The following is a 27695-nucleotide window of genomic DNA, read 5'->3' as shown; positions in this document are numbered from 1 at the left end:
ATGCCTCCTTCTCTAAAAGCCTTTTTACTCCTAAAAGGCACATAGTTTCAAGCACGTCTGCCTCGCTGAGTGCTGCCTCTTTTAAGTTCCTTACTAAACTCACACCATATATGCAGGTAGAGAATCAATATTTTGATTCAAAATGTTTCTCAAAATGTTTGTCAAATGTTTCTAGGGATCCTCAACATAAGAATCATCTCATACCCACAAAGAAGTCAGTTCAACATTTTAAACCCCTCAAGACAAAGTACATACTGAAATTTACTAAAAGTAATGAGAATAATTTATGCTATTTTGAGTAAAAAAGAAATAAAAACCTAACCATCCTAAAAAGAGCTACAAAGAAGATAGTCTTTCAAATTCAAAAGTAATTCTTTTAAACCAATCAATGCTATAAGATTAATAAACATGAGAAAAAGCTATTCTTACTACCTACATAAGTCTATTCGTGTTTAATTAGAGTTCTTACCTATGGTAGTTCTTAAAATAATTGACACTTTGTTTTCTGATAGATTCTTGCAAAACTTCAGACTTGCTACCACAAAATTCTTCTCCAACTTGCATCAACCTAGGTAGACAGAAAGATTTATAACAATTTCAGCAACATGTTTATTATAGGGACATAAAAGTAGTCTAGGTCATCTTTATTCAAAGATAACAAATCATAAAAATTTGGACACTTGAAGAAATTCTAAAGATTACAAGTTCATTACAGTTTACAAACATTCAAAGGGCAGAAATATTTAAACACATTCACACATAAACCAGCAGAAATTAGACTGTGAATGCTCAATGACTTAACTTCCATGAAGTTATAGCTTGTAACTCACTGATTCAAGATTTTATTAATGATCACGGTTCAATGAAACAAGATAAAGAATAAGACAAGATCTCAAACACTACCTGCTGATTATATCCAAAACAAAGATGAAATCATCATATTTGAATATAGACAAATCAGTTCCAAGCAAGTAGGTTTTAACTTTTAGCTGAACATCCTATAAAACAAAACAAAAAATGTTTCAAGTAAATCCAAAATATAGAAAGTAAGTTCTCAGAACCATGTTTTTGTATAGCTACACATTAAAATGAGACAGGAATAGATTAACTTGATAAAAAAATATCTATTTAGGCCAATACCCAACAAAGGGTGATATCAGAAACAGTTCCATAATCAGATATAAAAATAATATAGGCCACAGTCATCATTGTTAATATACACATACACATGCAAGATAAGAATTATATCCTCATACTAGATACACAGGTAAAAATCACCACTATTTGTGTATATCTAGTATAATCACCTTATACTGTATGCAGTAATCACTTAAATCTGCATACAGATTTAAGTAATCACCTTAGATCTATATGCAGGTCAAGAAGCAACAGTTAGAAGTGGACATGGAACAACAGACTAGTTCCAAATCAGGAAAGGAGTACGTCAAGGCTGTATATTGTCACCCTGTTTATTTAACTTATATGCAGAGTACATCACGAGGAACGCTGGGCTGGATGAAGCTGGAATCAAGATTGCTGGGAGAAATATCAATAACATCAAATATGCAGATGACACCACCCTTATGGCAGAAAGCGAAGAACTAAGAGCCTCTTGATGAAAGTGAAAGAGGAGAGTGAAAAAGTTGGCTTAGAACTCAACATTCAGAAAACTAAGATCATGGCATCCAGTCCCATCACTTCATGGCAAATAGATGGGGAAACAACGGAAACAGTGACAGACTTTATTTTTTGCGCTCCAAAATCCCTGCAGATGATGACTGTAGTCATGAAATTAAAAGACACTTGTTCCTTGGAAGAAAAGCTATGACCAACCTAGACAGCATATTAAAAAGCAGAGACATTACTTTGCCAACAAAGGTCCGTCTAGTCAAAGCTATGGTTTTTCCAGTAGTCATGTATGGGTGTGAGAGTTGGACTATAAAGAAAGCCGAACACCAAAGAATTGATGCTTTTGAACTGTGGTGTTGGAGAAAACTCTTGAGAGTCCCTTGGACTGCAAGGAGATCCAACCAGTCCACCCTAAAGAAGATCAGTCCTGAGTGTTCACTGGAAGGACTGATGCTGAAGCTGAAACTCCAATACTCTGGCCACCTGATGCGAAGAGCTGACTCTGAAAAGACCCTGATGCTGGGAAAGACTGAAGGCGGGAGGAGAAGGAGACATTAGAGGATTAGATGGTTGAATGACATCACCGATGCAATGGACATGAGTTTGAGTAAGCTCCAGGAGTTGGTGATGGACAGGGAAGCCTGGCATGCTACAGTCCATGGGGTCGCAAAGAACCGGACATGACTGAGCAACTGAACTGAACTAGGTATACAGGTAAAAATCACCAATCACTACTTGGTAGGCTAGAAACCCCAAAATAATCGATTCAAAAATAATCAGAAAAAGATAATTATGTGAAGTCTTTATGTATAATACATAAAAATTAATATTTCCATGTATACCTGTTGTGGCACCTGAAAATGGAGAGATTTCATTAAAAAAAATTATCAAAAAAGTACACTTAGGAATAACTTTAATAAGGGCTGTCAGATCTATAAGAAAAACTATAAATAGCAATGCTAAGGGGATACAAAAGAATGTCCATAAATTGAGAGTGAAGGGACTGAATAGGTGACTAAATATTATAAATATGTCCATTTTTCCAAGTTAATGTAGAGATACAGTGAAATTCTAACTTAAATCACATACACAAAAAATTTTTCTTCTGCACAATTATTCTAATATTTACCAGAAATAAGTAACCTCTTTTTAAAAAATAGTGCTTTGAAAAGAGGGAGTAAAAGTTATGAGTGATGTTGGAGGACTTGTACCACCTATATTAAGATATTAAAAACTATCCAAAAAAATGCTAGCAATATACAGAAAAATCAATGGAATAGGAAAAATAAATCAAACAGAGCTAATACACATGTAAGAGCTTAATAAACAGCAATAAAAACTACTGTGTTCTGAGTATTTACTTTTCTCCAGCATTATACTAAGAACTTTACATATTATTTTTCATTCTAAAACAGGGTTGTTAAGCAAACCTTCGTTATCCCCCCAGGCAAAGAGAAGTTGAAAGAGGTCAAAGTGAAAGTGAAAGTCGCTCAGCTCAGTTCAATTCAGTCGCTCGGTCCTGTCGGACTCTTTGTGGCCCCGTGAACCGCAGCACGCCAGGCCTCCTTGTCCATCACCAACTCCCAGAGTCCACCCAAACCCAGTCCATCGAGTCAGTGATGCCATCCAGCCATCTCATCCTCTGTCGTTCCCTTCTCTTCCTGCCCTCAATCTTTCTCAGTATCAGGGTCTTTTCAAATGAGTCAGCTCTTTGCACCAGGTGGCCAAAGTATTGGAGTTTCAGCTTCAACATCAGTCCTTCCAATGAACACCCAGGACTGATCTCCTTTAAGATGGACTGGATGGATTTCCTTGCAGTCCAAGGGACTCTCAAGAGTCTTCTCCAACACCACAGTTCTCAGTCATGTCCAACTCTTTGTAACCCCATGGACCATACAGTCCATGGAATTCTCCAGACCAGAATACTGGAGTGGATATCCTTTACTTTCTCCAGGAGATCTTCCCAACCCAGGGACAGAACCCAGGTCTCCCTCATTGCAGGGGGATTCTTTGAAAGAGGTCAACTAATTGCCTAGATCCACATGCCAGTGAAAGAGAAAGCAAAGATTTAACCCAGGTCTATCTGCCTTCAGAGTCTCCTCTTTTCACTGACTCTTGCTACAAGGAGGTATCCCCAAAAAAGAGGGAAGAACAAAGATTATCCAAGAAGTAGAGAAGGGAAACCTAAATAAATTGGTGGGGTGGGGGGCTGTGTGTGAGAGAAGCCATCCTCTCTTTACATCACGTATCAAAAGAAATATAAAACAGATTAAGTAAATGTTTTTGTAGGTTTTCAAAAGGTAAAAATTCAACAAAAAAGCAAAAATATTTTCTAACTACCTATTAAGTTTTCCAAGCAGTATTCTAGGTATTAGGGATATAGCAATTAATACAAACTTTCGATAAATATTTGTAATTACCAAATGAATACTGACCTGAGCTTTACATAAGAAAGCATACTTTAAGAATACATGCAACATGTCATAAAAGACAAACGTCAACTGTTTGACCTCATAAAAAACCATCTGCACATCAAAAATGTAAGGTAAAATACACGAATGATATACAAAGGATTATCCTTTATCAGATAAATCATTTAAAACCTATGAGCAAAAAATATGAGAAAATAATTCACAAATAACTAATAGATTTTTAAATGTTCAAGTTCTCAAATAATTAAAGAAGTATAAATTAAAACACTAATGAAAATATACACATCACATTCAATTGCCCTATTATAAGATAAAGCCAGTCTTGGAAAAAAATTTTTTCTACATTAATAGGAGACAAAACCAAAACATGATACAAAACATTTAAAATAAGGGAACTGTCAAGTATTTATTAGGAAAATATGAACAAAATAAATACAATAATGGACATAATAGAGCAAACTAGAATTTATTGCAAAATGCCTAAGAGGAAAAGAGCTATTTCTTTAAAATTAATAAAGAGAATTATGTACAAAGAAGGTAAGTGGTTATTAGCATTGCAGTATCAATCAACATAGTAACCAAATATAAAAAGCAAAAGCTGTTAGAAATAAAAGAAAAACCTGACAACATTACAATCATGCCAGAAGATTAAAACTTCTCCCTCAGAGCAGCACAGACCAAGAAAACCAAAACCAAATAAGGATACAGATGAGAAAAATACATAATTAGCTGCTTTAATACACACAGAGAGCCTAATTCCCAACACAAAGAAGAAATACATGGTTATTCTTCAAATGCCCCAGGAAGAATTTAAAAGTAGGAAATATATTTAGATTGTAAAGATAATTTCCAATTCACAAAAAGTAGAAATATGCCAACTCTAATTTCCTATAGTAAAAAGAAATCAATAAGCATTTTAAAACTGCCATTTCTCATGTTAAAGACTAAAAAGAAAATTTTGGAAGACCAAGAATTTCATATGGTTAAATATGTAAGCTCCAGGAGGTCAACCTTTTCCCTGAAAGGTTCTAACTGAGTCAAAACGCAGGAAAAATTTGCCAAAAAATTCTAAAAACTTTTCACATCAAAAATCAAGGTGATTATGATTCTGAATCTAGTTTTATGTCAGAAATGTTAACTATCTTCTTATACTTTTCAATCATCACTTATCATTATCTCCACAATAAATTTACGATAAATGTCTGTAAATTGTCACATGCTCATTTCTGCTTTGAAATTTAGCACCTTAGATATCAGAAATATATTCCAGTGGGGTCTAGGGCAGCATCCCAAAATAAAACATGAATATCCCTGTAACATACGCATGTTCACTTTAATGGGAAAAATAAATACTATAAAAAGCCAAACGATAACAGTGGTCAGGCTGTGCTATCAAATGAATTCAGTTCCTGTCAGGTTTTGTCTGCTAGATGCGTTATCAAAAATATTTATTTTTCAGAGCTTTTGCCTTTTTCAATTGCATCGAGCTTTGTAATTTAAATTTAACAAACACTAATATGCAGAGTACATCATGAGGAACGCTGGGCTGGAAGAAGTACAAGCTGGAATCAAGGTTGCCGGGAGAAATATCAATAACCTCAGATATGCAGATGACACCACCCTTATGGCAGAGAGTGAAGAGGAACTAAAAAGCCTCTTGATGAACGTGAAAGAGGAGACTGAAAAGGTTGGCTTGAAGCTCAACATTCAGAAAACAAAGATCATGGCATCTGGGTCCCATCACTTCATGGGAAATAGATGGAAAAACAGTGGAAACAGTGTCAGACTTCATTTTCTGGGTTCCAAAATCGCTGCGGATACTGATTGCAGCCACGAAATTAAAAGACTCTTACTCCTTGGAAGGAAAGTTATGACCAACCTAGAGAACATATTAAAAAGCAGAGATATTACTTTGCCAACCAAGGTCCGTCTAGTCAAGGCTATGGTTTTTCCAGTGGTCATGTATGGATGTGAGAGTTGGACTGTGAAGAAGGCTGATCACCAAAGAATTAATGCTTTTGAACTGTGGTGCTGGAGAAGACTCTTGAGAGTCCCTTGAACTGCAAGGAGATCCAACCAGTCCATTCTAAAGGAGATCAGTCCTGGGTGTTCATTGGAAGGACTGATGCTAAAGCTGAAACTCCAATACTTTGGCCATCTCATGCGACGAGTTGACTCACTAGAAAAGATTCTGATGCTGGGAAGGATTGGGGGCGGGAGGAGAAGGGGACGACAGAGAATGAGATGGCTGGATGGCATCACCGACTTGATGGACATAAGTTTGAGTGAACTGTGGGAGTTGGTGATGGACAGGGAGGCCTGGCGTGCTGTGAATCACGGGGTCGCAAAGAGTCAGACACGACTGAGAGACTGAACTGAACTGAACTGAAGTGATTCTTAAGGAAATTTATGTTTGCAATATATATTTAGCTAGACAATTTTTTTCAAATGGAATCCTGTAAAAGATTTTCAAACTAAATATCACCTTCTTTAGAAAAATCAAAAATACATTTTAAAAGAACATAATACGATCAAAGTTTCTATGGTCTTCTAAATTTTGAGGAAGTCTGAAAATAACAAACAGTTATCAAAGAAATTACATTTTATCTAGGAAATGAAAATTTTTAATAAGTTAAATTATCTGATAACAAAAACTGAGCTACTAAAACGCAAAAGAAAAGCCTAGGAAGACATATTCAGTCAATAAACATATAAGGTTCACTGAATGCACAAAAAATCATTGACTTGGAAAAAAGTTCTTCAGTCTATTCTAGACTCCAGTCCAAGTATGTTGTCTATTGCAGAGTTATCCTTTCCCTAAAATGAACAGAAAAGGAAGAAAAACACACACATAAACAGTATCTCAATAAGAAAACAACTTCTTTAGAAAAGCACAGATCTGCTACAATACTAAAAGTAAAATATAATCAAGGAATATTTTCAATGGAGAATTTCAAATTAAAACACTTTTTCTACTGCCACTTATAGTCAAACATAATTCAGAACTATTAATATATTATAGAACTCAAATAACAGACTTATTTCAAAGAAAATAACATATGACTAGATCTGCAAGGAAAAACAAATACAGAAAACCTAAACACTGAACCTGTAAAACAATTTTGACATGAAGATTTCTACTGTTCTCATAGAAAAAAAAATAGTTTAAAAAAACCAAACCTGCCATATTCGTGTAAGTCCATGTTCTAATTTCTTTTTTATGTAGCCACGATCAAAATTTGTCTCTTCAGCACCCATCATATTACTCCCGTCTGAAAATAAAAGATGGTATACATTTTTTAACTTGCTTCACATTTTGTTCTCCAAAAAAAACCTTTGAACTCTAATATACTGTAAGCATATGTAAAACAGAAAATATTCTCAAGATTTACATAATCAAAACAATGTCAAAAATAAGAACTTGGATTAAATGCATTTGATAAGACAAACTCAAGACTCTGAAATGTTAACTAAAATACTTTACACCTAAGACTACTCAGGTCATGTGTGATTGGAGCTGGGATTCCAACTTGGGCAGTGTAATCCCAGAAACCAGGTTCTTAATGACCCATATACTGCCTCTGCCAGGGCATTATAGGACTGATTAACCAAATTATCAATTAATACACACGTTAACAAGGGTATGGAGTGCAAAACTGCTCATGCAGTGAGGCAATGATGCACACAATTTGTCTTTTTCATGATCCAGAATACTTTTATCCATTCCAGATAAGTAATCTAACAAAGTCCACTTCAAGAGGTCAAGATCAACGACCGGCCTCAAAAACAATTCTCTCCCCATTGGAAGGACTGATGCTAAAGCTGAAACTCCAATACTTTGGCCACCTCATGTGATGAGTTGACTCACTGGAAAAGACTCTGATGCTGGGAGGGATTGGGGGTGGGAGGAGACGGGGACAACAGAGAATGAGATGGCTGGATGGCATCACGGACTCGATGGACATGAGTTTGAGTGAACTCCGGGAGTTGGTGATGGACAGGGAGGCCTGGCGTGCTGTGATTCATGGGGTCGCAAAGAGTTGGACACGACTGAGCGACTGAACTGAACTGAACTGAAAAGCAACTGAAAAATACATAAACACATTCTATTTTTAAAATTACGCCTCTGTGCAAATAAACTGTGCAGAACAACTGAGAATGTCAGGCTAGCAGGGTGTCCATCCACTGGTAATCAGCAAAAGGCCCTTTCATATCCTGCCCTGGATACATGCCTTTGATGCTGTTTAGTTGCTCGGTCATGTCCAACTCTTTGCGACCTCCTGGACTGAAGACAGCCAGGCTCCTCTGTCCATGGAATTCTTCAGGCAAGAATACTGAAGTGGGTTGCCATTTCCTTCTCCAGAGGATCTTCCAACCCATGGATTGAACCCACGTCTCCTTCGTTGGCAGTGGGTTCTTTATCACTGAGCTGCCTGGGAAGCCCAGATACATGCCTAGTGTACTGGTAACTACTCCCACAGTTTAGGCCATATCATCTGTTGCGGTGGTTTAATGGTTTAGTTGCTAAGTTGTGTCCAACTCTTGCGACCCTATGGACTGTCGCCTGCCAGGCTCCTCTGTTCATGGAATTTCCCAGGCAAGAACACTAGAATGGGTTGCCCTTTCCTTCTCCAGGGGATCTTCCTGACTCAGGAATTGAACCCTGGTGTCCTGCTTCCCTGGTGGCTCAGATAGTAAAAGCGTCTGCCTGCAATGCGGGAGACCCAGGTTCGATCCCTGGGTTGGAAAGATCCCCTGGAGAAGGAAATGGCAACCCACTCCAGTACTCTTGCCTGGAAAATTCCATGGACTGAGGAGCCTGGTAGGCTACAGTCCATGGGGTTGCAAAGAATTGGACACGACTGAGCAACTTCACTTCACTCCTGCATTGCAGGCAGATTCTTTAACGACTGAGCTACAAAGGAATCCTCATATCATCTGTATGGTCTGGCTATTACGAACCCAGCAGCTCTGAGCAATGCGCCTACACTACAGATTTAGAGTTTTATTTAAAATGGTAAAGTGTTAAGATGCCAGCAGTAGTACTGGAGGGCTTCCCCATGGCTTAGCAGTAAAGAATCTGCCTGCAATGAAGGAGGGAACGACAACAAGTGAACTCTAGAGGCCCTTTCAGGCTTACGAAGTTTGTGAAGAATAATTTTTAAATTACTGATTCCTACAATTTAAGCCTTAACGTGAATACGAAAGGAAGACTCTCTGGTGAACAAATGACTTTTTACAGTCCTCGATATTGTCAACTGACAATCAGATTAACCAGAGTCTACAACATTCTTAAATCATACAGATCAGAGTGAAAGAACTTTAGCAGAGAGGACTAAATATAGAAGGGTCAAAGAGAGCTTTAAGTTTGAACCTATTCGTTGCTGTTGCTGTTGTTCAGTCGCTAAGTTGTGTCCGACTCTGCGATCTCACGGACTGTAGCATGATAGGCTTTTCTGTCCTCCACCATCACCTGGAGTTTGCTCAAATTCATGTCTCTAGAGTGGGTGACACTACCAAACCATCTCATCCTCTGCCACCCCTTTCTCCTCTTGCCTTCAATCTTTCCCATCATCAGGGTCTTTTCCAATGAGTTAGCTCTTTGCACCATGGGGCCAAAATATTGGAGCTTCAACAACAGCCCTTCCGGTGAAAATTCAGGGTTGATCTCCTTTAGGATTGACTGGTTTGACCTTGAAGTCCAAGGGATTCTCAGGAGTCTTCTCCATCACCATAATTTGGAAGCATCATGAAAATCTATATACACAAATATATACATCCATACATAATACATGAAACTATCTGCCTGGAGCAGAAAGCAAGTTTTACCATGATGAGAATATTCTATCTTCTACACTCTTATCTTATATCTAAAGTATGAGTTAATTTTGTTCCAAACTTTTGCTTTGGTTTCTTCTTAAATAATGGACTAGAAAAGGGAAAAAAGGTGCTGAGATATCTAAAAAATTAAGATATCTAGAAAAAAATTAAGGTTGCCAAAACAGCATAAACTTTGTGGGGAAAAAAAAATCCCCTAAGCTCACAAACTCCATAAATAAAATGAAATTAGAAAAAAAAAAAAGGCCTAGGGACATTTCATTATTAATATAATTACCTCTCTTGATTCATTTCTTTTGATGATATTAATAAAAACTAGTGTTAGCACTTTTTACACTGTCTCTAAACTTTATAGAGATCCTACAGGTAAATGTGTTACTTACCTGATGAAACTTTTTGTTTGTTTTGTTCATTCTTAACCTACCATTTTAAGGAGCAGACTGGACCCTGGAGAGGATAAAAGTGACTTCTTCACATTCTCACCTTTGGTAAATGGCAATCAAAATTTGAAGCCAGGTATGCCCATACTTGCAGACGCAGTAGAGGAGGTGGTAAAATGTTTGGTCTAGGATCCTGACTCAATGCTCTCTTCTTTTTTCTACCTTTTCATTTCTCTTTCTTTCTTTAAACCTCTTCCTCCCCAACAATATTTCTAAAAGAAGGGAAATCCTTCCATAGAATTTATCTTTCTTATTTTTTGCTATCTATATGAGCTTCTTACAAGTCAAGATTAATATTAAACATATATCTTCTGTACTACCAAAATCCTACATTTTATCAAACAGTAAGATTTGAGTATTCCTTCACAATCACAAAAAACAAACGCTTCAGAAATCAGAGGTTACTAAAATATCTTGATTAACTAGCTATACTAAACTGCATGTAATACAGAAAAGTATGCATTATATAATTTATTTTGCCCATACTAAATACTGATACATTCTTTTTAAAAGTACTCTGAATACTTACTCTTAGCTATTGTTCAAGGATAATCACTTAAGATATATAATTATATTATAAAGTAATGCCTAGTTAATATAATTTCTCAAAGATTTGCTCTTTATGAGTATACCATAGACATTTAAAGTGTATTTTGCTTTCAAAGATAGTATTTAAAACATCTTCTTTTAAAATTTAATGTACCACTATTTTCAAGGAGAAAAGCATCAGGAGAATTATTAATTCTTAGAACCTAGCTTTATTAGTACAATTTGAAAATTAGCAAATAAAGACAATATTGAATTAATGTTAATATTAAAAAATTAGCATTAATTTTATAGTAAATTTGGACAGACCAATGTCTTATTTAGTTTTCAGTTCATTTTTTTAAGTGCTCTCTTAATAATTTAGTGCTAAGACCATCACATTTTCCTGGAAATTGGTAATACCTATCACATAGGAAGTTCTTCAGCCTGGTAAATCCCCAAAGGTAATGGAGTTTTTATAGTAGCTGAATTGCTTTCTCTGCTCAACATTTACCCCATTTAACCCATTCAAGTCATCACGGTCCCTGAAATTCTAAAAGTACAGCTATCTCTTTTCTTTCTCCTTACTCCAGAAATATGGCATATTTATAATTCAGTTTTTATAACAAAATCAAAATTATTTCCTACCAGAAGCAGAAGTAGTATCCTCACTGTCATGCTTTTCATGCCATTCCATAGTCCTGTAATAGCTGAGCATAACTTCCCACAGTGCTTTGCACAGGTCAGCAAGGCATGGAATATAGCTGTCTGGTGTAACATGCTAAAGGAAATGACAAGAGCCAACTTTCAAATTGTCGTGTTTACTTTAACACAAAGTTAATCAAAATAAAACGTTATGGTGTCAATCAAATGCAATAAAAAATTAGATAAGAAAATTTATTCCACTGATACATCTAAAAATAAAGCCCAACGGCAAGAAAAGTGTGTTCTTATTTCAACGTGGAACAAACAGTAATTTGTTCAACATGTTCCATTTTTCAACGTGGAACAAATGGTAATTTCTCTCCATAATGATTTCCCCCTCCTCTCCTCTAAATTCCCCAGTTAGTAAAACATTTATCAAGCCATTAATAAAAATACTAACTTGTATGAGTCAGTAAGCACAATTTTAGTAATTAACAGTAACAATTACAATTAGTAATTCCTATTTCAACATCGCTTTTTAGTATTCATGAGTAGTATCAATTTTCATATTATGAATCCATACACTACTGAATTGGTAAGTGTTACAAATAAGAGTGCAAACTTCCCCAAACATATGTTTTCAAAGCCATGTTCCTAGTATACAAACACAGTTTTATTCTCATTCTTAGACCAAAGTTACAACTTGCAAAAAGGTAGTCGTATTTTACAAGACAATTATTTACGTAAATTAAGTTAGCACCTTTGACAATCTGTAAATTCTTTAAATTACAGGGATATAGCTATTTCATATTTGACAATACTATTTAAAATATGTTGTATATGGCTATGAAAAAGCATGTGGTCCCAAATCTTCTCCCTAATGAAGATGCGTGGATTTTTCTCCTTCTATCCTTAGTAAAAAAACTATCAGTTTGTCATTCTGCTCTTTTTACTTCGTAAGTAGGGTAATGCCTCGATTCTATTTAGCAGGTTTCCTGTCTGTCACAATGGAGCATTTGCTCCAACATTTGTATTTCTCCTTGACCCAGAAATTCCACTTCTAGGAATTTATACAGAAGGTGTACTTTAAACAATGTGAAAATACATATGCACAAGGTTGTTTGCTTAAGGATAATCTGTAACTGCAAAATACTGGAATTGGTCTAAATGTCCAAACACAGGAGATCCGTTGAATAAACTATCTTTACACACACCAAAGAGTACTATGCAACTATGAAAAGTAATAAGCATATACTTTAAAAAAAGCTTAATAAAACATTTTCCCTTTCACATGACACATTTACATGTGAGGAAGGGAAACACTTTTATTATATATGTATGTCATAATAAATAGGAAAACTAATGCATGTATCTGCCTATCATCACAAGAATAAACATAGTGAATATAAAGAAGAAAACATTGAAATTAGCTACCTGTAAGAGATGGCATGGGGGATGAGACAGAAGGAACATAGGAGGGAATGAAATTAGGATGTCTATACAGATTTACACATGGCTTGCAGAGATCAACACAAATATTTTTGCATACTTATGCTATAATTTGGGGTAATTTTGTATGTTGACTTTCCCTGTTTACTTTTATAATTACTACTTTTACAATGAACCAGTCTTGCATTTTTCCTTGGTTTATTTTTACCACGTCACTACAATTGACATATCTCTCATACCACAAACATGTAACTAAAATTAATACTGATGTATGAGTTCAGGAGAGAGCGAAAACCAGAGGACAAAGAAAAGGCAAAAATCACCAAAAGGTTCTGAATTGCAGCTTAACAATCATTCACTGGAATAAAGGTACTCTTCCACAAACTTTCATAAACTCAACTTTGCGTAAGTTTGTGTTTATACTATGCAAATAAATTTAATCTAATTATATCCCAACATATCTTTCTGATAGATAAAAGGAAAGCAGTGTTAGCCTTATTTTTCCCAAAGCAAAAGTATGACTATACTAATAACTGTGCTATAGTCCACCAGTTACCTTTTATTATAATTGTCACAGTTTAACAAATCAGAAAATTGAAACTTGGAGCTACTACCTTCTGTTCTCCACTAGATCACTGTCTGGATACATTAGTTGCCTATCTGTTCAAGAAAAAGGAGGTTCTTTACTACGCTACTTCTTGATGATTTGCTAAAACTGAATGGGTTTGGATGAGATTATACACACAGAAATGTTTATGGTGAAATGTTTTTCAGAAAAAGTTGAAATTATTTAGTGAAACTATAGAAGCTTTTTCTCACCTAACTTGCTGCTGCTGCTGCTGCTAAGTCACTTCAGTCGTGTCCGACTGTAAAGAATTCACAGATCTAGCCAAAGCCCACACCTGACAGTTGCCCAAACTTATCTTCAAAAATATCATATGTACAAACATAAGACTGTGATGTACTGAGCAAGATGCTTCTTACCTAAATTTATATTCTAAAATATAAACAAATGTATAGATTCATCATACTAAATAGACAAGAAACAGTTTAAGAAAAAAAGACAAGGTGCAACAGATATATATTGTTTTTAACAGACTTAAGCTGAAATGTGTTCATCTCTGTACTTGGAAGCCCATGCTGGCGAGAAGTCATCTCATTTTAAGATTGGACTTCAGAAACCACTTTCCACTATACTGTGCAATCAACCAGGGTCAACTCTCATAGCAACAAATGATTTTGATGCTTTTAACACCTTACTACTAAAACCATTCACAACTGATGCTCTCCAACTGATTTACAAAATCACCACCAAATTTCAAATAGAGAATCTTATTTCAGACATGTGTGAACCATGACTATAATGAAAGAATAAAAAAAACCAACAAATATGCAAATAATTGTAACAAGTAATCAGTAAATAAAAGGCAGGCCAAGAAGAGAATCTGGGTTTCTGAATTACTACTTCTGCTCAGACATCAGTTCTTCTTCACACCAGCAGAGCGTTCACAGAAAGAGGACTAGACAAGGAATGGGAAGCCCTGGGTCCCAAGCAGCACCAGTTTCACAACTCACTGGTCACACGCCCTTAGACAGTAAACCACTCTGGACATCTCACATTCACATTCCACAAATCAATGCTAGAGATTCTTACATCTGCTACTTCATCCATGGTTTAATCCATTCACTGATTACTAAATACACAACACTGCAACTCAGTTCAACTTCCAATTAATGGGTGATTCGTTCAGTATAAAATCAGGTGCACCAGGACACAGCAGTGCCGTGTAACAGTTTTAGTCCAATGCTCCCATCGCATATCAATAATAGCAACAGAAGCCTTGAATTAATCAATCGAGAAAACATTCGCACAGTGAGACACCCCAAAGAACTAAACAGCATGTCTTAGAATCTTGTAAGCATAGGAAATAGAAATTTACTTATCAAACATTTTTCTGTGTTCCAAAGCGACTTCCCACTGCCATTCTAAAGCTATGAGTACTAATCTACTCAGGGAAGGTTGACAGGTGAGAAGAGAAAAAGGTATAATATTTTAGAACCATCTCAAAAATCATGCAGGAAAGGAGGAATATTTTAAGTAACCTAAATTTTGTTTGCGGCTCATAAACTCTATATAGATAACATACATGTCTAGCAACCAGTGATCACAAGAAACAAATATCCTATGGGCAGGATTTGGAGAAGACTCACAAATCCAGATGTAACAATGCAAGAATGCGCAACACAGCACTGTTACCAAGCTTCATACTCAAATGTCACAACTGATTCTTTTTTTCAGCCAAATTCCCGCTGGCTGTCTATTTTACATGTGGTAATGTAAGAGAAAGCAAGAGAGTTCCAGAAAAACATCTATTTCTGCTTCATTGACTATGCCAAAGCTTTTGACTGTGTGGATCACAATAAACTGTGGAAAATTCTGAAAGAGATGGAATACCAGACCACCTGACCTGCCTCTTGAGAAACCTGTATGCAGGTCAGGAAGCAACAGTTAGAACTGGACATGGAACAACAGACTGGTTCCAAATAGGAAAAGGTGTACGTCAAGGTTGTATACTGTCACCCTGCTTATTTAACTTATATGCAGAGTACATCATGAGGAAGGCTGGGCTGGAAGAAGCACAAGCTGGAATCAAGATTGCTGGGAGAAATATCAATAACCTCAGATCTGCAGATGACACCACCCTTATGGCAGAAAGTGAAGAGGAACTAAAAAGCCTCTTGAGGAAAGTGAAAGAGGAGAGTGAAAAGGTTGGCTTGAAGCTCAACATTCAGAAAACAAAGATCATGGCATCTGGTCCCATCACTTCATGGGAAATAGATGGAAAAACAGTGGAAACAGTGTCAGACTTTATTTTTTTGGGCTCCAAAATCACTGCAGATGCTGATTGCAGCCATGAAATTAAAAGATGCTTACTCCTTGGAAGGAAAGTTATGACCAACCTTGATAATATATTAAAAAGCAGAGACATTACTTTGCCAACAAAGGTCCGTCTAGTCAAGGCTATGGTTTTTCCCGTGGTCATGTATGGATGTGAGAGTTGGACTGTGAAGAAAGCTGATCGCTGAAGAATTGATGCTTTTGAACTGTGGTGCTGGAGAAGACTCTTGAGAGTCCCTTGGACTGCAAGGAGATCCAACCAGTCCATTCTAAAGGAGATCAGTCCTGGGTGTTCATTGGAAGGACTAATGCTAAAGCTGAAATTCCAATACTTTGGCCACCTCATGCGACGAGTTGACTCACTGGAAAAGACTCTGATGCTGTGAGGGATTGGGGGCAGGAGGAGATGGGGACGACAGAGAATGAGATGGCTGGATGGCATCACCGACTCTGTGGACATGAGTTTGAGTGAACTCCGGGAGTTGGTGATGGACAGGGAGGCCTGGCGTGCTGTGATTCACGGGGTCTCAAAGAGTCGGACACGACTGAGCGACTGAACTGAATGTAAGTTTCCATGTTACTCTCTGCATGCACCTCACCCTCTCCTCTCCTCTCTCCACGTCCATGAGTCTATTCTCTATGTCTCTTTCTCCATTGCTGCCCTGTAGATAAATTCTTCAGTACCATTTTTCTAGATTCTGTATATATGCATTAGAATATGGTGTTTATCTTTCTGTTTCTGACTCGCTTCATTTTGTATAATACGTTCTAGGTTCATCCACTTCACTAGAACTGACTCAAAGGTGTTCCTTTTTATGGCTGAGTCATATTCCATTGTGTGTATGTACCACGGCTTCTTTATCCATTCACCTGTTGATGGACATCTAGGTTGCTTCCATGTTCTAGCTGTTGTAAATAATGCTACAGTGAACAATGGGATACGTGCGTCTCTTTCAATTTGGGTTTCCTCAGGGTATATGCCTCGAAGTGGGATTGCTGGGTCATATGGTGGTTTTATTCCTAGTTTTTTGAGGAATCGCTATACCATCTTCCATAGTGGCTGTATCAGTTTACATTCCCACCAACTGTGCAAGAGCGTTCCCTTTTCTTCACACCCTCTCCAGCATTTATTGTTTGTAGACTTTTTGATGAGGGCCATTCTGACTGGTGTGAGTTGATATCTCATTGTAGTTTTGATTTGCATTTCTCTAATAATGAACAATGCTGGGCATCTTTTCATGTGTTTGTTAGACATCTGTATGTCTTCTTTGGAGAAATGTCTGTTTAGGTCTTTTTCCCATTTTTGATTGGGTTGTTTGTTTTCTTGGTATTGAGTTGTACGAGCTGCTTGTATATTTTGGAAATTAATCCTTTTATCAGTTGTTTCATTTGCTATTATTTTCTCCCATTTTAGGGTTGTCTTTTCACCTTGCTTATAGCTTCTTTTGCTGCGCAAGTGCTTTTAAGTTTAATCAGGTCCCACTTGTTTACTTTTGTTTTTATTTCCATTACTCTAGGAGGTGGATCATAGAGGATCTTGCTTCATGCCGTTGAGTGTTCTGCCTATGTTTTCCTCTAAGAGTTTTATAGTTTCTGGTCTTACATTTAGGTCTTTAATCCATTTTGAGTTTATCTTTGTGAAAATTCATTATTTAATCAAGTCCTGATGAACACTTTCACAGAATCCACAGATCTGATTTCTAATCTTATCACTATCAGTTAAGAGTAAAACTTTGTACTTTCCATCTCTGCCATTAACCGTTCCAACCAACCTACCTGGTCAAAGTTAAAATGATGAAATTAGCTTGTTAAAAGCATCAACATCTCAGACTTACCTATAAGCAATAATTTAGTAAGAATCTAGACATCATTTTCATAGAACAGAGAAAAGCCAGAAATGAATATATGCAGCCTTTTCATACCTGAACCACACAGTGAAAAAAAATTCACCTTCAAAACTTGCTTCAGTGCCAAGTGGCAAATATGAAAATCAAAGAGGCCACTAAATTTAGTCTTTTAATTCTTATTATTTTATTTTTTACCCATCGGAAATCTCTATTACAAGTTGCCAACGAAAATTTCAGCAGGATGATCTTTTATGTTAAAACATCCCAACAAAAACTCCTAGGAGCACGCTTGAAGCATTATTTTTCTTGTTTCACTCTGACTTAGCACTCTAATCACATCCCACCAAACAGAAAGGGAGCAGATGTTCTGGCATCCGCACAGAGATTTAAAACTCCTAGCACTGCCATCCCTACCCTCCTCCGAACACACAAACAGGCTCATAGATGATTTCAAAGGGCAGCAGAGGCTTATCAACATCTCTAGATGAATGCTGTTAGCACAGGGAACTCACATCACCAGAAGCTGCTGGAGAAGACTGACTTCTTAGCTGAGAGATTTCTGGAAACACGTTGGGAGATCAAAACAGCACTACACTCCAGGGAACTAAAAACATCTCTGGGGAGGCTGAACTAAATAAGTGGCTGGGCCAAGCAATTTTAAAGATTTTCCCAACCATTGATTACTTCTGTTAGGACCAACCTGCACAAAATATGCATACTCTAAGTCCTTTCGAATCACTGGACAGCAGAGTGGTGCTCTGTATAGTGGACTGGACGGCATGTGTTTGGGCCTGGGGCCCAAATTTGTGACTTACTCGGCCACGCGTAACTCCAACATATCACTTCATGTATCCAAATCCCAAGGGATAAAGCAAATAACCTAGAGTTTCTCTGAAGCTATAGAGACTATGATTCTCCATAGGTAAAACATGTATATGCTGTCGCAAGACTTTCCTTACACGAAACTAGATTCATTGGTGATTTCAACACACAAACATAGCATGGTGAAAAATCAGTCATTCTCATCTTCTAGGCATTTCATCATATATATGTACACATGAAGATATATGTAGCACGTACAGTATAAATGATACCAACTTGGAACTAAGTAACCAGCACCCTCTGAATAGTGAAATACACAGAAGGAATTCCTTTTCTATAGTTCTCAGGTGTGCCTGATGTGATGTTATGTGCTCAGCTGTGTCTGGCTCCTTGCAACCCCATGGACTGTAGCCCACCAGGCTCCTCTGTCCATGGGATTTCCCAGGCAAGAATACCGGAGTGGGGTGCCATTTCCTACTCCAGAGGATCTTCTGGAACCAGGGATCGAATCCGTGTCTGTTATGTCTCCTGCACTGACAGGAGGGTTCTTTACCACCTGCACCCCCTGGGAAGCTACAGGTTTGGCTAATTGCTGCTAAGTGGCCTTCATCAAATGCAAAGCTTAACACTGCAAAGCAAGCAAAACTTGAAGAATTAGAATATACAATTTACCTTTCAAAATTTCAAATGATGAAGTGCTGTGAACTCCCATGCCAAGATCATCACCCTAAATGGGCAGTATTTAAAAATAAGAACTTGGCAGGTTTCAAGAATGGCTTTTACCAGTAAATGACTGTTTCGTCTGGCAGCTGTGTACCACACCTTGAAAACAGGTTGGCTTGGGGACTTTCCTGGTGGTCCAGAGGTTAAGGATCTACCTTGCAATGCAGGGGACATGGGTTCGATCCCTGGTCAGGGAACTAAGATATCGAATGCCATGGGGCAACTGGGCCCATGCACCACAACTGAGATCTCATGCAGCCAAATAAATAAAAATAAATATTAGAAATAATAGTTTGGCTCTTTAATATTTACCCCTATCCTTCCCCCTCAAAAAATCACCCAGTGTCTAAACTACACTGATAGTTTTAAGTGTCTGTAGTCCTGGGCAGCTAAGAGAGGCCTCAGTACACCTGCGTCCATTTCAAGTGACCAGAAAACACCTTCATTTCCAGGCAAGGGGGAGAAAGGTGGCTACTCAAACAACATCATGCTCTCTACAGGCACTCATTAGTCCCAGGGTATCGTAGAAACCAAATCACTGTATTTGGTGTAATGCTGTTAAACCAAACCAGACATCCTACTGCTCCTTCCCTCTGCCCACACTCTCCGTTCAGACCATTGCACAGAATATTGCCTCTGCATCTCTGGACCCAGCCACATACATTGTGCTTGCTGAAATCTAAACCCACTCACAAGTCATAGCCTGCTTCTTTGTCTCCTTCAACCCTTAAAGAATTGTGTTAATCCCATCTGACACATGTATATGTTGTTGGAACTTTTCTTATCTACCTTTGATCATAATGAATACAACCATCCTGGGTAACAAACTACTTAGAAGCTTATTGCCCCTTGCTGAGCTGAACTGATGACTTGATGAACAAGAACTGGGTAATGACAAGGGAGGGTTTCCCTGATGGCTCATCAGTAAAGAATGTGCTTGCCAATGCAGGAGACATGGCTTCAGTCCTTGGGTTGGGAAGATGCTCTGGAGAAGGAAATGGCAACCCACTCCAGTATTCTTGCCTGGGAAATCCCCTGAACAGAGGGGCCGGGTGGGCTATGGTTCATGGGGTTGCAATGCGTCAGACATGACTTAGTACTAAACCACCACCAATGACAAGGAAACTGGTTTATACTAAGTCAGAGTGCTAAGACAGAGGAATCTTTTATCTTCTACTAGCACCCATGAAGGAGAAGGCAATGGCAACCCACTCCAGTACTCTCGCCTGGAAAATCCCATGGACAGAGGAGCCTGGTAGGCTGCAGTCCATGGGATCACTAAGAGTCAGACACGACTGAGTGACTTCACTTTCACTTTCATGCATTGGAGAAGGCAATGGCAACCCACTCCAGTGTTCTTGCCTGGAGAATCCCAGGGATGGGGGAGCCTGCTGGGCAGCCGTCTATGGGGTCGCACAGAGTCGGAAGCGACTTAGCAGCAGCAGCAGCAGCACCCATGAACCAATCAACAGATTACCTCGCTAGTCTGCAAGTAGGATAAAATTTCAATCTTTCACAGTTCCAGACAGTCCAAAGAGGAAATGGTAGGGAAAAAAGAAGAGATGGATAAACTTCCCTTACTTATCTTTTGGTCATTAAGTTTTAAATATTTAAAATTACAAAAATTTATTTTTTATTTTACCTTAAATATTTAGAAACCAATATATAACTCACATAAAAAAGATGACTGGGTGCTACATACACTTGATATGAATAAATCTGACAGCTGAATTCTTGGGAGTATTTTAAAGCTAATCTGATAAAGCACTCAAGTAAATAGTATTATTCCTCTAACTGGAAACGTTTCTCTAGTAAGAAAGGAAAGGTTCACTCATTTATCCAACCAAATCAACCAAATTAACCTCAACAATCAATAAAATGCCCCTGTTTAATTTCCTTCACATCCTAAACATGCCTGAGTGAAAAACAACATAAACTGTTACTGACATGCTATCTTCGGGTGTTTGACAGTGAAGCCATTAAATATAAAATAATCAGCATTCATGTGCACAGGGAGATGGGTAAAAAGCAGACACTACTGATGAGAAGCCTAAGCTGAGACATGCTTTCTGCAAGGCAATTTTGGAAATATAAACCAAAGTTTTAAAAATGCAAAGCCTTTGACAATGCAATTTTATTCTTCATCCTTTATCCTAAAGAAATAATGATCTATGCAAAGATTTAGCTTTAAAAATATTTACTACAGTGCTATTCATCATGATAAAAGCTGGAAATAATATAAACATTGAAGAATAAGAAACTGGTTAATTAATCCACAGGATCGCTTACACTGAAGTATTGTCAAGCCCTAAAAGGTACATGAGTAATATACTTACTGAAATAGAAAATTGTTTATAACATAGCAAGTGGGAAAAAAATATTATAAATCTGCATGTACAGCATAATCCTACTTTAAAAAGCTATTTGCTTATATAATATACATTAAAAGAACCAGCTTTGCATGCAGAAATACTAATTTTTACTTTCTTTTTTCACTTTTCTGTACTTGCCTATAGTCAATATGATGATAATTCCTCCTTGTGGCTCAGCTGGTAAAGAATCTGCCTGCAATGCAGAAGACCTGGGTTCGATCCCTGGGTTGGGAAGATCCCTGGAGAAGGGAAAGGCTGCCCACTCCAGTATTCTGACCTGGAGAATTTCATGGACAGTGTAGTCCATGGGGTCGCAAAGAGTCGGACAAGACTAAGCGACTTTCACTTCACTATCATCATTACAATTCAGTACCAAGAGGTATTACTTATGAGAATGAAAATTTTAAAACCTAGAAGAATGGAACACTGGACAAGCCTTTCCTTGGTCTTTCTATAGAGTACGCACCTGAAGGAACTTGTAAAAGTATACAAGTATCCCTACCATACAGCACAGGGAACTCTACTCAGTGCTACCTGGCAGCTTGGATGGGAGGGGAGTCTGGGAGGAATGGATACATGTGTGGCTGAGCCCCTTTGCTGTCTACCTGAAACTATCACAACATTGTTAACTGGCTATACCCCAATACAAAATAAAAAGTTTTTTAAAAAGTACATGGCACTGAGAGAGCACTCACTGTTGGTTTTCTTTTCCCTCAATCAAATCTGAAGACTGATTAAGTCAACACTACACAAGTTAGAGACAAAGAGTTCAATCCAATATACTAAATAAACATTTACTAAACACCTCCAATGTGCCAGATAGCGAAAATAAATACTGAAATTATTTCAGAAAGCTTTTTCTAAAAGAAACACTACATTTTCCCCCAAAGTATTATTACATTGCCAAGTTCATTTCAAAAACTGAACTCAAAACTCAATAAAATCATTTGGAAATGAACAACTGAAAAATGGCTGAGAAAATGCAGCCAGTTTAGCTAGCTCTATTATTATAAAATTAATCAATAACATCCTAATTAATATCTTGAAATAAGCTCCCCATGGAAACTAATAAGCCTGCCTCCCCCAAAAAAATGTTTTAAAAACACTAAAAACAAAAACCCAAAAAACTGATGCATACTTCATAAAGTTTCAAAAAATCTACACAGGGTTTCCCTACAAAGTCATGAAATAAAGAGCTTCTTCCACTTGATGTTTTTAAATCTCTCCACAAACTGGTGTAAACATGCAAGGAACATCAACGCATTGATAAATGCAGTCACAAAACGGCTTTTTAATCAAATAAAATGACTACTATCCCCTTTACACTGGCCCTTGCCAGAAATGAACGTGATGAAATTCTCATTTCAAACTTTCCCTTGTAAGTAGTACTCCATCATTTGTGCTGCAAGATAATGTATGTATTTTTTAAAAGAGCCAAAACTACTGATTTAAAACTCTTAGGTCGAGACATTCAAGACAAATAGCAAAACAAGACTGAAAGATAAACTATACGAAGAAAAACTGTACTTTTAGTCATTTAGAAAACACAGCTTAGTAAAGAAAGTACATTCAATTGCAAAATGACTTCAAAATTCAAAGTCAACTCAACTTTTAGGCACAGAGCAATGTAACAGGGCACACAGGGCAGACCCTTCATAACGGGGCAGTATGCCGCTGCCCCTAAGAACGCTGAAGGTCTCTGCTTACCAAAGGAAACAGAAACAGAACACAAATTCTGCCCCAAGCTTCTGTGCAAAGGAATATCCAAAAAGAAAGACATCTGTGAGTGGTTTAAAATAATACTGTGCATGAGCACAAGCAAATGATTCTCTTTTCATCTCTAATCTCTTTTCGATTTAAAGGAAAGAAGATGGTTCCCTGTTTACAGGAGCTCTATTCCTCTCTCAGCTCAATCAGTGTACCATTTTTAATTTTTTTACTCTTATATTTAAATGTTTATCTACTATTAAAGCCTTCCGTGAAAATACTGCTGCTCTACAGAGAAAACCAACTGCTGCCCAAATGCCTGGGATCTTCCTTCTCACCTCCAAAATCTGCCAGTCATCACCCTGCATATATGCCCTGAGGGCTCTGTTGCTTCTTTCTTAGCTGGGCACTTATTGCCACATATGCTCCTGAACTGGTATATCCTCAATAATTATGATCAGCTCATTTTATCAGGGCAAAAATGATGCCCAAGTGCCATATGTTGAAAAATTAAGAACCATATATTCTAATATAAGGCTCCTTCACAAATCCCCTCCCCTGCCTGAGTTATGCCATTTGAGATCATTGATACGTGTTCTCACCAGGAAAACATATTTAAGTTTCATCAGCTTATTGAACTTCTAAGAGTTATTTCTATTTTTCCTCTCCCAAGTTAACCACTTTTATTTATATAACTAAAAGTACACATCTTTCCATCAAACTAAATAAATAAATCTGATATGAGATAATTTCTTCCTAACTCACCTGGTTTAAAAAGGTCAAATATCACTCAATATTATAGAAAAAATTAAAACTTAGGCGCATAAGAGATGTTCACATTCCTGTCTGCCTGCAACAACACTGACTTACATACTTGCAAGAGGCCTTAGGTAATTTCTAAACTTCCTTAATTTTTTATCAAGAACAGTGCCAAAGAAAGTGGGCCACCTTAAAATGCATCATATTCTTCATCTCATTATCCAGTTCTTCTATGTCTGTTCTTTCAACATTAAAGACCCTATCATACCTAATTCTGTTAAATCCGTTCCTCAAAAGAAATGCCTCCATGAATGCATCATTAACATTCAATACTATTCTCACCACTTTACACCAAAGAACTACTTCAACTAATGTTTTTAAAACAGTTTGAATATGAACCAGAAATGTACAACTATGTTAGATGAATAATAATGTACATGCCTGCTGTTCTCTGTATGTATGTGGGTGCAGGGGGGCTGTTTTCTATGACTAAGCACTAACGTACCAATAAATCAGATGTTTCCGTAATTTAGTTGTTTCCCTAATTTAATTATAGATATCTCACCTACTATCACACAAATATGGATAACTTTATAAGGAAGTACCAAATGTTTCTGGAGTAATTTTAATAAGCACTTACTCAAGTTGAAATCAAGAAAGATAAGCCCTTTGTTATCTGATAATTTAAATATACACAGATACCTCAAAAGGTTATTTTATAGCCTTTTAGGAAAAAGCAAAAGAAATTATTTTTAAAAAGCTATGGTAAACATCTTAAGAACAAATTTTTTTGTTCATAAAAATGTATAAGCTAAATCCAACTTTCATTTTTGTATTATATAAAAGCATAGAGGACATTCTCAAAAAGCATAAGTACAAATATGTCTTTGACTTTTAATAGCATATGAACGGAGAAGGCAATGGCAAGCCACTCCAGTACTCTTGCCTAGAAAATCCCATGGATGGAGGAGCCTGGTAGGCTGCAGTCCGTGGGGTCGCTAAGGGTCGGACACGACTGAGCGACTTCACTTTTCACTTTCCACTTTCACACATTGGAGAAGGAAATGGCAACCCACTCCAGTGTTCTTGCCTGGAGAATCCCAGGGACGGGGGAGCCTGGTGGGCTTCCGTCTATGGGGTCACACAGAGTCGGATACGACTGAAGTGACTTAGCAGTAGCAGCAGCATATGAAAGTTTAATAGTAACAAAATACACTACAGGCATACAGACATACCAGATTTAACCAAAGTAAAAAAGACTGAAGAACAAAAGCTTAATTTGTTTAAAAATATTTATTTTAAATTATTAAAAGTTATTTTCTGCTTTAACAGAAAAATCACTAACTTGCAATAAATTGCTTTAGCATTTAAGCCATCTGTTAGTAATAGCAACACTAACAGAATCAAAAAGTAAAGTTGACTTTTTGGATATTTAATTTAAAAATGTATATTATCAACCTAAAAAAATAAATGATACATTTCAAAATCACTGAAAGTTATCAAACAATGGCTGCTCTTAAAACTGGGTATTTAAAATAGAATTATGCAACTATATTGCACAATTGATCATAAAATTTGTGAAATAGTGCCTGTGATTTATGAAGTGCTTTTAAAAAGATATTTTAACCTATATTAACAAACATCCACTGTCCTTATTAACTTAATCCTTAATCTATCATTATAATCACAACCTTCCGGAATATTTGTTGGAGTTTAAGTAAGAGTATTTCCCCAGTTCCCAATGGACATATAACCTGCACTTTTGACAAACTCATTATGAACATTAACTTCGCACTAATTCCCGGACATAATTACCGTACAGAATAGATAGTTACTTCCTAAGAACTGTTATTTTCTAGGGGACATTAGGGGAAAAACTCAAGAAATTCTCCAGTCAGAGACATAAGATATTCTTGGGCTAGATTTAAAGGGACTAAGGTCAACAATGACTTCCATACTGTCAAGTCAAGGTGTCACTTCTATGACCACTTATTCAGACTCTTTAGAAGCATCTAACATAGGTTTACTGGAGAAGGAAATGGCAACCCACTCCAGTGTTCTTGCCTGGAGAATCCCAGGGTCAGGAGAGCCTGGTGGGCTTCCGTCTATGGGGTCACACAGAGTCGGACACGACTGAAGTGACTTAGCAGCAGCAACATAGGTTTACAGCTGATTGTTCCGTAAACACTTCCTTCTATAAGCTGCTGTGACAATACAATTTCCTATATTTCCTCCTCCCCCACCCAATCTCTGAATGTCACAGGCCCAAGGCCCTCATGTCTTCTTTCTCTCCACCCTTTTCCCCAATCTTCTTACCCAGCACCATGGCTTAAAATACAGTTAAATGCTGATGGTCCCCAGCCTATAACTTCAGTTCTGATCTTTTTACATTCAACTGCCTCAGTTAAGTCCACTTGAATGTTAATATACATCAAATAGAAATCATGATTTTCCACTGCAAACCAGGTTTCCTTGCAAAAGCAAGTAACACCACCATTCTCCTAGATGTTCATCATTCTCTTTTCCTCCCATACATACATCAATCCATCAGAAGGAACAATTTGAAAATGGAACCCAACTCAGTTCACTTCCCACCTGTGGATTATATTATCTGCAGATCTATGCTTCTTTAAGAATGAAAAAGAAAAATTGGTTACAGCTGCTGACAGAAACAGCATTTATATACATGAAAAGGAGATTGAACATATGTAAGGAAAATCAGCAAGATGACTGCTTAAAAGCACCCTACATGCCATTGTAGAATAGAATTCACAGTCTGAGACAGAATGGTAAGAAGAGCTTTAAATGTAGAAAGTCCATTTAGAAGCAACTGTACTCCACAAATAGGTACCATCTCATCAACCTTTACTATTTATGTGACTGAATCTTCCAGTTTCTCTATGAGGAAAGGAATTTAAAAAAACTTTTGGCAAACATATTTGTTTTTATTTTAGTGGCATCTTCTGACAGTAGGCTCTGGGAAAAATGGAATGTGAATTTAAAAACTAAAAGAGATTCATAAGAACAGGAATTAAGTTATAACATACCGTACAGAGATCCTTATATTGCAGCTTTTGGAATTTTGTATCTGTGTTTCCTGCACATAGTTCCACATAGCCAAGCACAACTTGAAACACGGTGTTATGAATGGCTTGGGTGAAGTGCATATGAAGCTGATCCATTGCTGTCTATGGAAATAAATCACATAATCGCCTATTACTAAAATAAATTACTAAGATAAAAAAAACAGATGTGAAAAACATAGGAAACAATCTTGACCAATTTTACCTGTAGCACAAATAACTATTATTCACAGAATTATAAATGTTGATTATTTGCAGCTAACCCTTCAAACAACCACAACATCATACCACTACAGATAAACCTGAATCATAAACACTGCCCTGTTGCTCCATATTTAAGACTGGTACCCAGTTTGCCAAACATATCATGTCTAATCACACCTTTGAATTCCCTCTGCCACCCTTTTATTTTCAGGATTCTCAGTGGTCACCTTCTCAGAGAAGCCTTTCCTGACTATCCCATACAAACCAGTACTTTGCGTCACTCTGTACCCTTACACCGATTTTCTTTCTTTAATTTCTGTC

The 27695-nt window shown here is 37.1% G+C and overlaps 1 protein-coding gene across 1 annotated transcript in view; it reads right to left on the bottom strand.

The window, feature by feature from the left end:
* The window catches only part of VPS50 (VPS50 subunit of EARP/GARPII complex), a 134232-nt gene that overhangs the window by 60987 nt on the left and 45550 nt on the right, over positions 1-27695 (bottom strand). The window contains exons 12-16 of the mRNA XM_088833270.1: positions 27135-27275; positions 11513-11645; positions 7242-7333; positions 904-998; positions 470-568 (exon numbers count right to left, since the gene is read on the bottom strand). Coding sequence (XP_088689396.1) covers positions 470-568; positions 904-998; positions 7242-7333; positions 11513-11645; positions 27135-27275 — 560 coding nt within the window. The remainder of the gene's footprint in view (positions 1-469; positions 569-903; positions 999-7241; positions 7334-11512; positions 11646-27134; positions 27276-27695) is intronic.

Source organism: Moschus berezovskii, chromosome 3, assembly GCF_049115385.1.
Source record: "Moschus berezovskii isolate FMDL1 chromosome 3, NW_MosBer_1.0, whole genome shotgun sequence".
Taxonomy (NCBI): Eukaryota; Metazoa; Chordata; class Mammalia; order Artiodactyla; family Moschidae; genus Moschus; species Moschus berezovskii.
This window is presented reverse-complemented; position numbering and strand designations above follow the sequence as displayed.